Here is a 13,794-nt window from a genome sequence, read left to right on the forward strand (position 1 = left end):
TTCTGGTAGAGGTTGATCTTGTTTTCATCTGTCCAAAGAATGTTCTTCCAGAACTGTGCTGGCTTTTTTAGATGTTTTTTAGCAAAGTCCAGTCTAGCCTTTTTCTTCTTGATGCTTATGAGTGGCTTGCACGGTGCAGTGAACCCTCTGTATTTACTTTCATGCAGTCTTCTCTTTATGGTAGATTTGGATATTGATACGCCTACCTCCTGGAGAGTGTTGTTCACTTGGTTGGCTGTTGTGAAGGAATTTCTCTTCACCATGGAGATTATTCTGCGATCATCCAGCACTGTTGTCTTTTGTGGGCGCCCAGGTCTTTTTGCATTGATGAGTTCACCAGTGCTTTCTTTCTTTCTCAGGATGTACCAAACTGTAGATTTTGCCACTCCTAATATTGTAGCAATTTCTCAGATGGGTTTTTCTGTTTTTGCAGCTTAAGGACGGCTTGTTTTACCTGCATGGAGAGCTCCTTTGACCGCATGTTTACTTCACAGCAAAACCTTCCAAATGCAAGCCCCACACCTCAAATCAACTCCAGGCCTTTTATCTGCTTAATTGAGAATGACATAACAAAGGGATTGCCCATACCTGTCCATGAAATAGCCCTGGAGTCAATTGTCCAATTACTTTTGGTCCCTTTAAAAACAGGGTGGCACATGTTAAGGAGCTGAAACTCCTAAACCCTTCATCCAATTTTAATGTGGATACACTCAAATGAAAGCTGAAAGTATGAAGTTCAACTGCATCTGAATTGTTTTGTTTAAAATTCATTTTGGTAATGTCTAGAACCAAAATTAGAAAAATGTTGTCTCTGTCCAAATATATATGGACCTAACTGTACGTACCTCATTCTAGCCCCCATACTGTAATGGTCACTCATCCTGGCCCCCTTTATTAAATAATATCCCCCAACCTGGGCCTCTATGTATTCATCCCATATCCTGGGCCCCTATGTACACCCCCCCTTCGCATTTCCTGGACCCCTATGTATCCCCCCATATCCTGGGCCACCCCTCATATTCTGGGCCTCTATGTATACACACCCATTCTGGGCCTCTATGCATTCAATACCCTGCCCATTCACATAGGAAAAAAAATTCTTCTCACCTTCCTGCACTCCATCGGCAGCGTCTTCTTGCGGCTTCATATTGCTCTTTAACATTGGTCTTTAACATGGCCGCCAACCCATCAGAGGCCGCGCGCTGATGGTGTGCAGTGCATAGCAGTGACATTTAAAGGCCTCCAGAGGCCATTTGACATCAGTGCTATGCGCCACGCACTGACATCAGCACCCAGCGCATAGCAGTGACGTTCATTGCCCGCCGACCTACAGGCCCCTGAGCTGAGGGCCCCACCTTGCTGGCTCCAGTTGCACAGCAGGGGAGGCTCCTGCAGCGCCCACAAGCCGGGAGGGCCCCTCACCACGCCCACAGGGCGCTAAGGTGCAGAGAACACTGGATGTGTGGCCCCCAAGGACCCTCCGCAATCAGCAGCGGCTCCGGCTCCTGACAGAGCACAATCTTGCATTCTGTTCTTAGGAAACCAGGCCTCAGCCTCCCCGAGCCTCTACAAATCGCCCCTCCACGGCCGAGCCGGCCCAATTCTTCTCTGCCAGGCTGCCATTCCCTCCTGGGGCCCCGTCCTCTCCTCACAGGCTGCTTCCTCCCTGCTTTTTCCGTCGTCCGACTCACCTGAGTCCGTTGTGGCTGCCATCTTGCTGACGCGAGCGGCCTTTGATTGGCTGGCGGCCTTTATCCGTCACTGCTATACACTGCATGATTATGTTAGCTTGCAGTGCATAGCAGTGACATTCCCGGCGGCCATCACAACAACAAGGCTGTATGCGCCTCCCGCTGAAGCGCGCGGTCTCTGATAAGTGGTCTTTCTAAAGAGCACAGTTACCGGCGGGCCCCCACTATAACCGACATGGGGGCCCAACAAGGGGGATCGTCAGGTGGGCCAGTCCGACGCTGCAAGGACTTATTGTGAAATATGGTGAAGGTTTTGTATTGCATAATTATTGGAGATATTAAAACTTGTATTTTTACCCAGGAGATCGTTTTTAAGACAGGATATATAGACATGAATCTGCAAAAATAAATTGGACAAACTTCCCAATTGGAAAATTTATTTCAAGTAGTTTCTAAAACATGATGTAAAGTATTGATAATGAAAAGAAAAGGTGTTTCAAATCTAGAAGTCTACTTCTTAATAAGTACTCATAAAAATTAGGTAGGTGCCTGCAATATCTTCAGTCACATTGTGGTAGTTGCCTTTTAAGGGACTGCCCATATCTGCCTAAACATGATTTATCTAGTGAAATAACTGTATGTTAGCAGATATCTTGTAATTTGTTCTCTCCTTTTGATAATTTAGAGATGTTTTCGGGATTTTTTCCTCTTAAGTCTGCTTAAACATCTCACGTAGTTCTTCTCTTGGTCAGGATGGAGTTCAAAGTCCTCAACGTTTTCAGCACAAAATGTTAGTCTGTGAAAAGCATTTAGCAAAATGTATTAGGTAAAAAAGGAATAAGCTTAAAGGAATTAATGGCATACCCAGAAAGAAGTGACTTATCTAGAATAATGACTTGTAATACACCCCATCATGAAGCATTAGACCCTTATAACATGCTGGATGTTGCTTTTAGACACTGTATTATTATCCAGGAATAATGCAGTTCACCAGCACCAGTATTGTCTTTGTGTATTCCCGACCAACACATCAACACCACATATTAGCCCATGCAGGGGTTTTTATCAAATGCGCCTCAGAGAGAAAACTGGGTGAATTGATACGTGGTATTGACGTGCATGTCAGGGGTAGAAGAACTTTTCTTTTACTGGCGAACTTCTTTATTCCTATACATTTAAGGTGCCATTCACCAAACCTTTTACGCCAGTATTTTTGCGTAACAAGCTTTAAAAAGTCGCAAACTTTTGGTGCAACTCAAGCCTGCACTACAGTTTTTTTGACTTTTGGAGTTCTCACGCTATTTTTACCCCACTCGAACAAAATAAGCAGGATGGGGACCATGACGAATGCTGTTGGTCAAATTAATGACTAGTAGTGGCTTTTGCTACTCCACAAATCTTACTCGAATATGGACTGGAGTAAGATTTGTGGCGAAGCGCACACCACTTGTCAGGCAGAAAATGCCTCTTAATCAATCAGGAGTGTCTGACTTCTACACGCCCCCTTATCAAGCCGGCGGGAACGTTAGTCTTGATGAATCTATGCCGTAATGTCTGGTGGGAAGACTGGGTTTTGTTCAGTGAGCTTAAAGCAGGAGCCTGAAAGCGCTTGTGCGGGCTAAAACTTCTTACAATTGACTGTACTAAGTTAGCCTTTACTTCTAAAAAAAAGGTGCCACATGACCACTTTTTGTCAACCTTTCAATAAGACAAGTTATAAAAGTAATCAATTTTTGATGTTTGGTATGTAGTAGTGGGATTCAGATCATAATCATGGAGTACAGAGAAAAACAAATCACTGTCCCCCAACCATATATAGTAATAACAATTGGCCGATTGATTATAGGGGTATTCCTATCTCCAAGATCCTATCCCAATATGTAGTATATGTAATAATAATAATATTAGCAAATACCTCCAATTAGAAATGTAGTATAGTTTGTCTGATTCGCTATGTCTCTTACCTCATGTGCAGGCATTGCAGGACCTTAGGTATCCATGATTACGACTATTGATATAGTGACAGTTAGCTAGCTGCTAGTGGTCGTTTCTACATTTCTAATTGTAGATATTTGCTAATATTATTATTATTACACCTACTACATACTGGGATAGGATCTTGGAGATGGGAAAACCCCTATAAGACTAGCGTTTCATCAAGTTCTTAATGAATGGCTTGCTGGAGTACAATGCACCAAATTCATTAAGAGTTGTGTGCCTCTATGCTATTTCTGGTGTAAAAAAAATGCCAGAACTTTTGCAGAATTTTATGGGCTGCCGCAGCCATGCTCCATCCTGGCTCCTTACAGATCGACCTACTTTGGTAGAGCTGCTTCAAACCTGGGTAAAAATGACAGGCGTCACAACATTTTTGTGCATCTCTGCACTGTGCAAACATTTTGCAACTTTTCAAAGCATTTTATGCCAGTTTTCTGGCATAAAAGCTTCGATGCAATGCCCTCTATAAGATATCTTTTTTAATACACATGCTATAAATCTGCAAACTATAGCCACTGTAGTGGTTGTTTCAGCCAGTTTGTGAGTGGTGAAGGTCTAAAACATTGATACCCAGGGTCCTGAGCATGTGATCATTTGGAGGGTCCCAGAAGTGGGGTCAACCTATATCCTAACAATATCCTAGTGATTTGCCATAAATATTAAGACTTACACAATCCCTTTATGTTTTATAGTTCATTGTGTCGTAAAAGTGAATTATATGATGAACTAAATTAATTACCCATATTAAAATGGATTTTTGAGTTGCCCTTCAGATACTAACCTCTCCTGGGACTCTCCAGCTAAGACCCTTATTTTCTTTACAATGAGTCCTGGGAGTGTGTCCCAAGAAATCTTCTTTTGAAGGGTGTACAATAAACTCTTAATGTCTTTACTGCCTTCCCATTTTAATTTGATCATCATGAGATCTCCAATGTCAGTGTCTAAGTTGACAAGGAAAGTGTAGGTTCCACTCTCCCTAATGCCTCCAGATCTAGAAAAAATAACATCAACATAAATCACATACATAAAACAATCAGTATTCTGCTGTCGGTCTTTAACATTTTCAATGTGCTGAAAAGTTTTGTAAACTGTAAAAACTCATACAATTTTTTGCCATTCTGATGGAATTTTGAATTAGAAATTGCATTTTTACTGTCTTCTTTATTTCAATGCGTATGATCTGCAGTATCAGATTTAGTCTATGAACAAGAGTAGGCTGTCTCAAGAAGAAAACCATGCAAATATTTTTAATCCTGGTCTTGTGATGCTTTTTCTTTTTTTTGCAGTACTGATTGTTCTTCCTATAGTTCTATTGTATACAAAGCTGATTTCATGCCCACCAGATTGTTCACAAATAGCTTGGTAATAAGCAAAGATCTTCAGATCTAATACAGTATGGAACGATACATAATAAGTTTTTGTCTATAGGTTTTTGTTACATTCTGTTTGGAAATGATGCATGCGTCTGTATGACCATGATAATACTTCCAATAAAAGACTTCTACATATCCAATCTGGATGAAGAACTGAACTAATTCTGAAGGGTACATTACTTACTCCATTGTTGTTGGACAAGCTGCCTTTTGCTTCTTTACTTTCTGTTCAAAGGTGAAAATGTACATGAATAAGGGAAATACTCACATTTCTAAAGATATGTCGTTTATATCTTGTTTAGTTCCCGTAAGAGATGCAGATAATTGAGGAAACAGCTGCTTATCTGCAATGTGATTGGTTACTTGCATCTTGAACTGGTAATGGTAAGCTGCAATGATCAATACAATAGTAGTTGTGAATGATGTTACGAGGTCTTTCCCTATATATTACAGTTTATAAGATCCGCACTGCAGGTTCTTTACTTCTTTAATGCTGATGCTGTAAGTCACACTATTATTCACTGTAAAGGTGCATTTCCATTAACAGATTATCGTTGGCATTCCTAACAACACTTACTTCACATTATCTTGCGGCATAAACAGGCTGTCGTTCACCTGATAAACGGGTTAAACGCTTGTTCATCTTGTGAAATAATTTCTTATGCTGCACAAATGATCATCATTCTCAGCAGTGCATTGTAGTGTGTAAACAGGACTTGCGCTGCTGAGAACAACAGCTGCCTATGCGCACTGATAGATCTATTACAGATTATTCATTGTGCACCATTAAGTGCTGTTTGCCTGTCAACACAGGCTATTAAACAAATATTTGCAAATATTTAACAATCGGAAGAAGTACTACCATCAAAGTTTTTATCTTCTTAATATATTGCAGTCATATTATATAGCACTGTGCCCTTCTCTCAGTTAATTCTTCTCTTTTCCATTAGGTCTATGACATCACGTGATTAAAAACTGACTCGCTGAATCCTTCTAAGTGTTAGAACCCTCCTGTTTGTTTTTTCCATCTTGTGTTTTGCGGTCACATGACCATCTGCCTTTATATTCCAGCTCCGCCCTTGTGGCTGTGCTGGACTTCAGTGTTAGACTGTTTCTCTAGCTTCGTGCTTCGGTGCCTTTCTCTGTCAAGTTCGCTTGGTCCTCTGGGACCTCTAGTACATTTTTGTCAGTTTGCCTTTTTGTGTTCTGCAACAACTTCTCTGTTTAGGAGGTGTCCCATTTTTGTCTCAGTCCTTAGTTCTTTTAGGGACCCCTCCCTTAATTCTATAGGTCTTCGTTCAGACTAGCTGAGGACTAAGGCGGGTCTGTTCACTAGGAACAGGCAGCCCGCTACATCGTAGGGATTCAGCTTAGTCTTACTGTAGGGACAGCTTTCCCCTATCTTTCCTTAGTACATGTTGCAGATAATAACACTAAGCTCTATGTAGAAACATGAGGTCAATTTTCCCTACATGACTCATGAGTCACTGCAAAAGTCCCTGAACGGAGGCTAGAGGGAGCAGTTGGATCAGAAGTTGAATAGGGGAATGATTTCTGCAGGGAAAAAAAGACTTTCTGTTTCTATATGGAACAGAGAAAAGAGAAGAATTAGCTGCGTAGAAAGGCAAAATGAGCAATTGTATGTACACACTGTAAGTGTGTACAAATTGTAAGTACATACTGATGACTGCAGTATATTAAAAGGATCAAATTGTTGATGGGAGGAGTGCTTCTTTAATTTTGCAAATCTAGCAATGTAACCTTGCCCAGAACAATCCCAATTCCCATACTTGATACATTAGAGATGAACAATCAAAATTTTCAAATGTCCTAGATAAAAAAAATCACTCAAATTCTTCTTCCCAGAATCTGGAATCATTTGTAAAGCTTAAAATGTGGCTGCTTCTTCTTCTTCTTTGTCTTCTTTCATTAGATAAAGTTTATTATAATAGCATTTTAAAGTGATCTATTTTGGCTTGTCATTTTTGTATCTGATTCTGCCATTTTGTTCACCCAGCTTCTTCTGCATTTGTGAAAATGTAACTGTTCCTGCCAAAAATGTAGACATCTGAAGCACTAATAAGAAACTATTGTTGTCACCTATTAAAGACTCTCTTCTTAACTTATCGTTTACAAAAACCTTTCATTAAACATTCTTTGTCTCTAGGAAGATGCTGGAAATTCAAGGAAAGCAGCCGTGACCATCCATTCTAAGATTGGTAATTTGTACTTGGAGAACCTGGCTCCCACCTCTGTCATCTCATAGAAGTTAATGTATATTCCAATGTAGAACCACAAATGTTCTGTAGCCGTTACTGATTTGTGGAGTAACAATGAGTCCTCAGCAGACTAATTATGGCTATAAATGTTAGTCCTTATGCAGAATGGAAATGCTTTCAGGTGTCGGAGAGCAATTACTGAGACTTTCCCGTGCTTGGCTGGGCGCCTGCATATGTTCCTTCTGGCTCACAAAGAGGGGATGGTACAATAAAGCCTTACACATTGGGATTCAGGCAGCAGCTTCCTGTGTGCATATTTATATTAGAAGCAAGCATATAGTATTAGTCCCAGGGAACTCTGCTTCTCTTTATAATTAAAAAGAAAGAAGAAATGTCTTTGCAAAATTTCTCGTCTTACAGATTAGAAATACGTTAAATCTCATGAAGCCTTAACTAGGTCATAACCCAGACGACTTGAGCTGTGGGTAAAATGTTGAGATGCAACGCAGACAGACATAACTCATCAAATCTGACAACTGTATCTGATTATACAACGTCTGCTAAAAATATGTCATAGGTAATAATCTGCATTTCCACTGCTTTCCCTAAAATCCACTTATATAATGATTATTTTTATAATTTATTCTTATACTTTTGCAGGCAATGTACAAACTAAATTACATGGCTGAATTTACAGGTACATTGAGTTTCTTGTAGGAAAAATCTTGCAGTGTGTTGCCTGAGGCAAATAAAGATAAAGTGAGCTGGCCAGACACATAATGAACAGAAGTGGAGATTTAACCCTGGGTTATGCATCTTCACAGTCAAAGCAGGAACCAAAAGATCTTTCCCGAATTTCTTTGGAGGAGTTCACTGAACTATTACCTCTAGGACAGAATCCTGAGTAAGGTAGATAGCTATGTGACCTCAGGAACCGAGAGATAGAAGCGTAGAACATTGTATACATGTGCTGTCAAACTATCAGGGTTCACTTATCAGAACAAATATTCATACAGTAACTCATACTGTAATGTAAGATAGTGGGTGGACTAAAAAAAGGCATAACGGCTAACAAAACTAAAACCCTTTACTATTACATATCGCAAAAGCACTTACAGTGGTGCTTGAAAATTTGTGAACCATTTAGAATTTTCAGATGTCAGCTAAAGCTACATAATATCATATAAGTGCTACAAGTAGATAAAAAGAAACAAATAAAACAAATGAGTTAAAAAAATATTAGACTGTCATTTTTAAAAGAGGAAAATAATCCAATATCATATGTCTGTGAGAGGCAATAGTATGTGAACCTTTAGGATTGGAAGTTAATTTGATGGTGAAATAAGAATCTGGTATTTTTAATGAATGGGATGACAATCAGGTATGAATCAATTGCAGTCTGATCTTCTGAACACATTTGTACAATGAATCGAACAAAGGAGATTTCTAAGGCACTCGGAAGAAAAGTTGTTGATGTTCATCTTGCTTGAAAAGGTTACAAAAAAATCTCTTAAGATTTTTGACTCCATTAATCCACAGTTGGATGGCTTGAATACAAATTGAGCAAATAAAAGAATATTAGCCTCTACAGCAGTGTTCGACCAACAAAGATCACTCCATATGCAAGGCGCACTGTAGTCCATGAGATCACAAAGGAACACAAGGTAAACCTCTAAACAACTAAAGGCCTCTTTCTTATTAGCTAATCTTAAGGAGTACACCATCAGAAGGACATTGTACAACAATAATCTGCATGGCAGGATTGCAAGGAGAAAAGCTATGGCTATCCAAGAAGAACATTGCTGCCCGCTGCAGTTTTTGAAAAAATCACCTGGACAAGCCAAAAGGCTACTGGAACAATGTTTTTGAGAACACTTGAGATCAAAATACAGAACATTTGTGGTTCTACATTGGAATATACATTAATTTCTATCAGATGACAGAGGTGGGAGCCAGGTTCTCCAAGTACAAATTACCAATCTTAGAACGGATGGTCACGGTTGCTTTCCTTGAATTTCCAACATCTTCCGAGAGGAAAAGAATGTCTAATGAAAGGTTTTTGTAAACAGCACTTTTATTGCAAAGTGTGAGTTCTGGTTTGGCTGGGTGAGAGGCGTCAGACCGGTATCTAAGGGGTAATATTTCTCCTTGCGGAGAGCTACATGTTAAGCATGTCACGGTGAGGAAACTTTTAAAGCCGAAATGCTCCTCTGGGAAATATGCAAATTGTCTCTTCAGAGAGAAAGAGGACTAGAACTCTAGTGCCACCTACAGGAAGTAGCAATCCTAAAAGTCAATAGTAACCCTTTAACGAGCCTTATCACATGACTTAGGATAAAAAGCCAAACCAGAAACTCAGTTTGCAGACACTGTGTTTCAAGGGTACTGCCCCTCATCAATGCAAAGTATGAGTTCTAGTTTGTCTGGGTGAGGGGCGTCAGACCAGTATTTACAGCTTTAAAAGTCTCCTCACCGTGACATGCTTAACATGTCGCTCTCCGCAAGGAGAAATTTTACCCCTTAGATACCGGTCTGACGCCTCTCACCCAGCCAAACCAGAATTCACACTTTGCACAGACAAGGGGCAGTACCCCGAAACACACTGTCTACAAATTGAGTTTCTGGTTCTGGCTAATATCTTAAGTCATGTGATAAGGCTCATTAAAGGGTCACTATTGACTTTTAGGATTTCTACTTCCTGTAGGTGGCACTAGAGTTCTCGTCCTCTTCCTCTCTGAAAAGACAATTTCCAAACTGATAACAAGGGGATCTGCTACTTTGGATCTAATCCTTATAAACAGGGAGGAAATGGTTGAGGAGGTAAAGGTGGCTGGGACCCTAGGAGGCAGCGATCATGTTATTATAGAATTTTGGATAACTAGAGGAGGAAGACATGTGAAGACTCAAACTTCAAGGTTAGATTTTAGAAAGGCAGATTTTAAGAGACTCAGAAAGAGAATAGGAGGGATCCAATGGCTGGATGTCCTTAAGGACAAAAATGTCCAGGAAGGATGGGAAATTTTTAAAAATGAGATTCTCAAAGCACAATCGTTAACAATCCCGAAAAGTAGGAAGAATGGGAAGCATTTAAGCAAACCAGGATGGATGAACACAGAACTTAAACACATGCTAAAAAGAAAGAAAGAAATGTTTATTAAATGGAAAGAGGGAGGCATATCTAAAGAAGATTATAATGCAGTCTGCAGATCCTGCAGGGCACGTATCAGGTTAGCTAAAGCTGACAATGAATTAAGGCTTGCAAGAGATGTCAAAAGCAATAAAAAAGGATTTTGGGGGTATGTCAAAAGTAAAAGAAAAGTCAAAGATGCTATAGGATTTTTACAGGATGAAAATGGAGAAATGGTAAGAGAGGATGTTGAGAAGGCCGAACTTTTTAATTCCTATTTTGCATCTGTTTTCTCTCAGAAAGAAAATGTAACATCAACTGATCTTCACTGTCCTTTTAAAGGAATAGAGGAATCCAAGTTATCTGTAAACAGAAAGATTGTGAGGGAATATTTAGCTAACATAAATGAGTTCAAGTCTCCAGGTCCAGATGAATTACACCCCAGAGTACTGAAGGAGATCGTAGAAGAAATTTTAGAACCACTCTCCATAATCTTTGAAAATTCTTGGAGAACAGGAGAAGTCCCAGAAGACTGGAGAAGAGCAAATGTTGTTCCTATCTTCAAAAAGGGGAAGAAGGTGGACCCAGGGAACTATAGGCCGGTGAGTCTGACTTCTATACCAGGAAAGATCTTTGAACAAATTATTAAACAACATGTATGTAAGTATATGGATAAGAATGAAGTGATTAACCAGAGTCAGCATGGGTTTGTAACTAACAAGTCATGTCAGACTAACTTAATTTCCTTCTATGACAGAATCACTGACTGGGTGGATCAGGGAAATGCTGTAGATATAGTATATCTTGACTTCAGCAAAGCATTTGACAAAGTATCTCACACCATCCTTATTGAAAAAATGACCAAGTATGCAATGGACCAGGCAACTGTTAGGTGGATTCATAACTGGCTTAGTGATCGGACTCAAAGGGTGGTTGTAAATGGCTTCACATCCAGCTGGATGAATGTCTCAAGTGGGGTACCACAGGGCTCCGTCCTGGGACCTGTATTGTTCAACATCTTTATCAATGATTTAGATGAAGGAATTGAGGGTAAACTGATTAAATTTGCTGATGACACAAAGCTAGGAGGGATAGCTAATACTAGAGAAGAGAGAGAGAGGATTCAAAAAGACCTAAATAAACTGGAGCAGTGGGCAGCAACCAACAGAATGGTTTTTAACAGGGAAAAATGCAAAGTACTACATCTGGGCAATAAAAATGAAAAAAGCATATACAGAATGGGAGGAATAGAGCTAAGCAACAGTACATGTGAAAAAGACTTAGGTATACTAATAGATCATAGACTGAACATGAGTCAACAGTGTGATGCAGCAGCAAAAAAGGCAAATACAATTCTGGGATGTATTAACAGTAGCATACAGTCTAGATCACGTGAAGTCATTATCGGTCTTTACTCCTCTTTGGTCAGACCTCATCTGGAATACTGTGTACAGTTTTGGGCACCACATTTTAAAAAAGACATAGACAAACTGGAGCAAGTTCAGAGAAGAGCGACCAGAATGGTGACTGGTCTGCAAACCATGTCCTATGAGGAACGGTTGCAGGATTTGGGAATGTTTAGCTTGCAAAAAAGAAGACTGAGAGGAGACTTAATAGCTGTCTACAAATATGTCAAGGGCTGTCACATTGTAGAAGGATCATCTTTATTCTCATTTGCACAAGGAAAGACTAGAAGCAATGGGATGAAACTAAATGGGAGGAGACACAGATTAGATATTAGAAAAAACTTTTTGACAGTTAGGGTGATTAATGAGTGGAACAGGCTGCCACGAGAGGTGGTGAGTTCCCCTTCAATGGACGTCTTCAAACAGAGGCTGGACAGACATCTGTCTGAGATGATCTAGTGAATCCTGCTTTGAGCAGGGGGTTGGACCAGATGACCCAGGAGGTCCCTTCCAACTCTACCATTCTATGATTCTATGATTCTATGATAGGAAGAATCAATTACCGGAAATGTTTAGCAGTTATTGTTGCACAAGCGGGTCACACCACATACTAAAAGCCAAGCTTCACATACTTTTGCCATTCAGAGATGTGCAATTGTCTCAGTTTCCTTATTTAAAAATTGATAAAGCCTAATATTTTTGACTCATTTGTTTGATTTGGTTCTGTTTATCTACTTTAGGACTTTTCTGGAAAATTCAGAAAGATTCACAAATCTTCAGGCACCTCTGTAAGGGTATACCACTTATGATGAAGAAAAAGCTAATATAGCCACACATAAGATATTGAGATTGTTTTATGAAAGTGGTTCCACAGCAAATTAGTAGTAGACGCTGAGTAGGAGCCAGCAGTAGAGGCATATAATGGTTGTGTTTCTAGATTAGATCCATAATATTATGTATAACTGGCTGTCTTAACTTCTAACATGGACAAAGAGTTTATTTTGTGATGTCCACATGCTGATGGTTTGTGTAATGCATACATTTAATGTCTGGTTATATTGCAGTGTTAGTTCAATTAATGAATAGCTTTGTAATATGTACTTATAGATGAAAGAAACAGACAATTGGTTCTTCGCTATCCATGGTCCTGATGAAATAATCAGTGAAGCAAATTTTTAGATTTTATTACGTATCATTTCTGTGTTTCATACAGTATGGATCAAAAGTTTGGACACACCAGTTCATGCAATGGTTTTCAGACTAAAGGCAGCAAAACCACTAAGGAACACATAAAACAAGGAATAAATATGTGAAACAAACCAGAATATGTGTTAAACTTTAGATTCTTCAAATTACCCCATTTTTACTCTGACCACTTTCCACAGTCTTGCCATTATCTCAAGCAGCTGCATCAGTAGTCATCTGAAATGGCTTCCAATGAACAGGTACGCCTTGTCAAGAGTTCATTTCTGGAATCGGCTTACTTTTAGAACGTGTTTGCAACTATCAGGTGTATTTTGCAGAGGTAATGTTGGTACACAGTTCCATACATTGCTGAGCCCTATTCCACAACTGTAATAAGCCAGAAAACTTTAGCGCCAATATAAAAAGTGAAATGCAGCAGGAGATAAGATATGAACATGTGCCATTCATATCAGGCAAATAAACTATAAAAAAATCTCTGTGCTAAAGCTAGTAAGTAAAATTCCAAGATAATAAGGTAGGTGGAAAATAGTGATGTTACCTGTGTCCCTTTGATGGTTAGGAAATTAAGTCACAGTCAGTATATAGAAACCGAATGCTGTGACTGAGTGCACATGGTCAGGAGTTGCAAGGATATCGCAGATGCTGTGGTCTTCATGATCAGCTTAGGTGGATCCGATTTACCATCCATGTAATCCCTAACACACCTAACTTGGTGTGTGCTTATCCAGGGGAGCTCTGGACGGTAGCATCCCTGGAAACCATGAGTGCTGGTTT

The 13,794-nt window shown here is 39.7% G+C and overlaps 1 protein-coding gene across 1 annotated transcript in view; it reads right to left on the reverse strand.

Annotated features, from left to right (window-relative positions):
* Positions 1-2,111: 2,111 nt before the first annotated feature.
* LIPC (lipase C, hepatic type) overlaps positions 2,112-13,794 on the reverse strand; it is a 318,457-nt gene continuing 306,774 nt past the window's right edge. Inside the window, exons 9-11 of the mRNA XM_073652967.1 lie at positions 5,331-5,451; positions 4,471-4,680; positions 2,112-2,487 (exon numbers count right to left, since the gene is read on the reverse strand). Coding sequence (XP_073509068.1) covers positions 2,373-2,487; positions 4,471-4,680; positions 5,331-5,451 — 446 coding nt within the window. The 3' untranslated portion in view covers positions 2,112-2,372. The remainder of the gene's footprint in view (positions 2,488-4,470; positions 4,681-5,330; positions 5,452-13,794) is intronic.

The sequence above is a fragment of the Phyllobates terribilis genome, unplaced genomic scaffold (assembly GCF_046119375.1).
Source record: "Phyllobates terribilis strain yellow unplaced genomic scaffold, ASM4611937v1 Scaffold_11__3_contigs__length_659146591, whole genome shotgun sequence".
NCBI classification, from domain to species: domain Eukaryota; kingdom Metazoa; phylum Chordata; class Amphibia; order Anura; family Dendrobatidae; genus Phyllobates; species Phyllobates terribilis.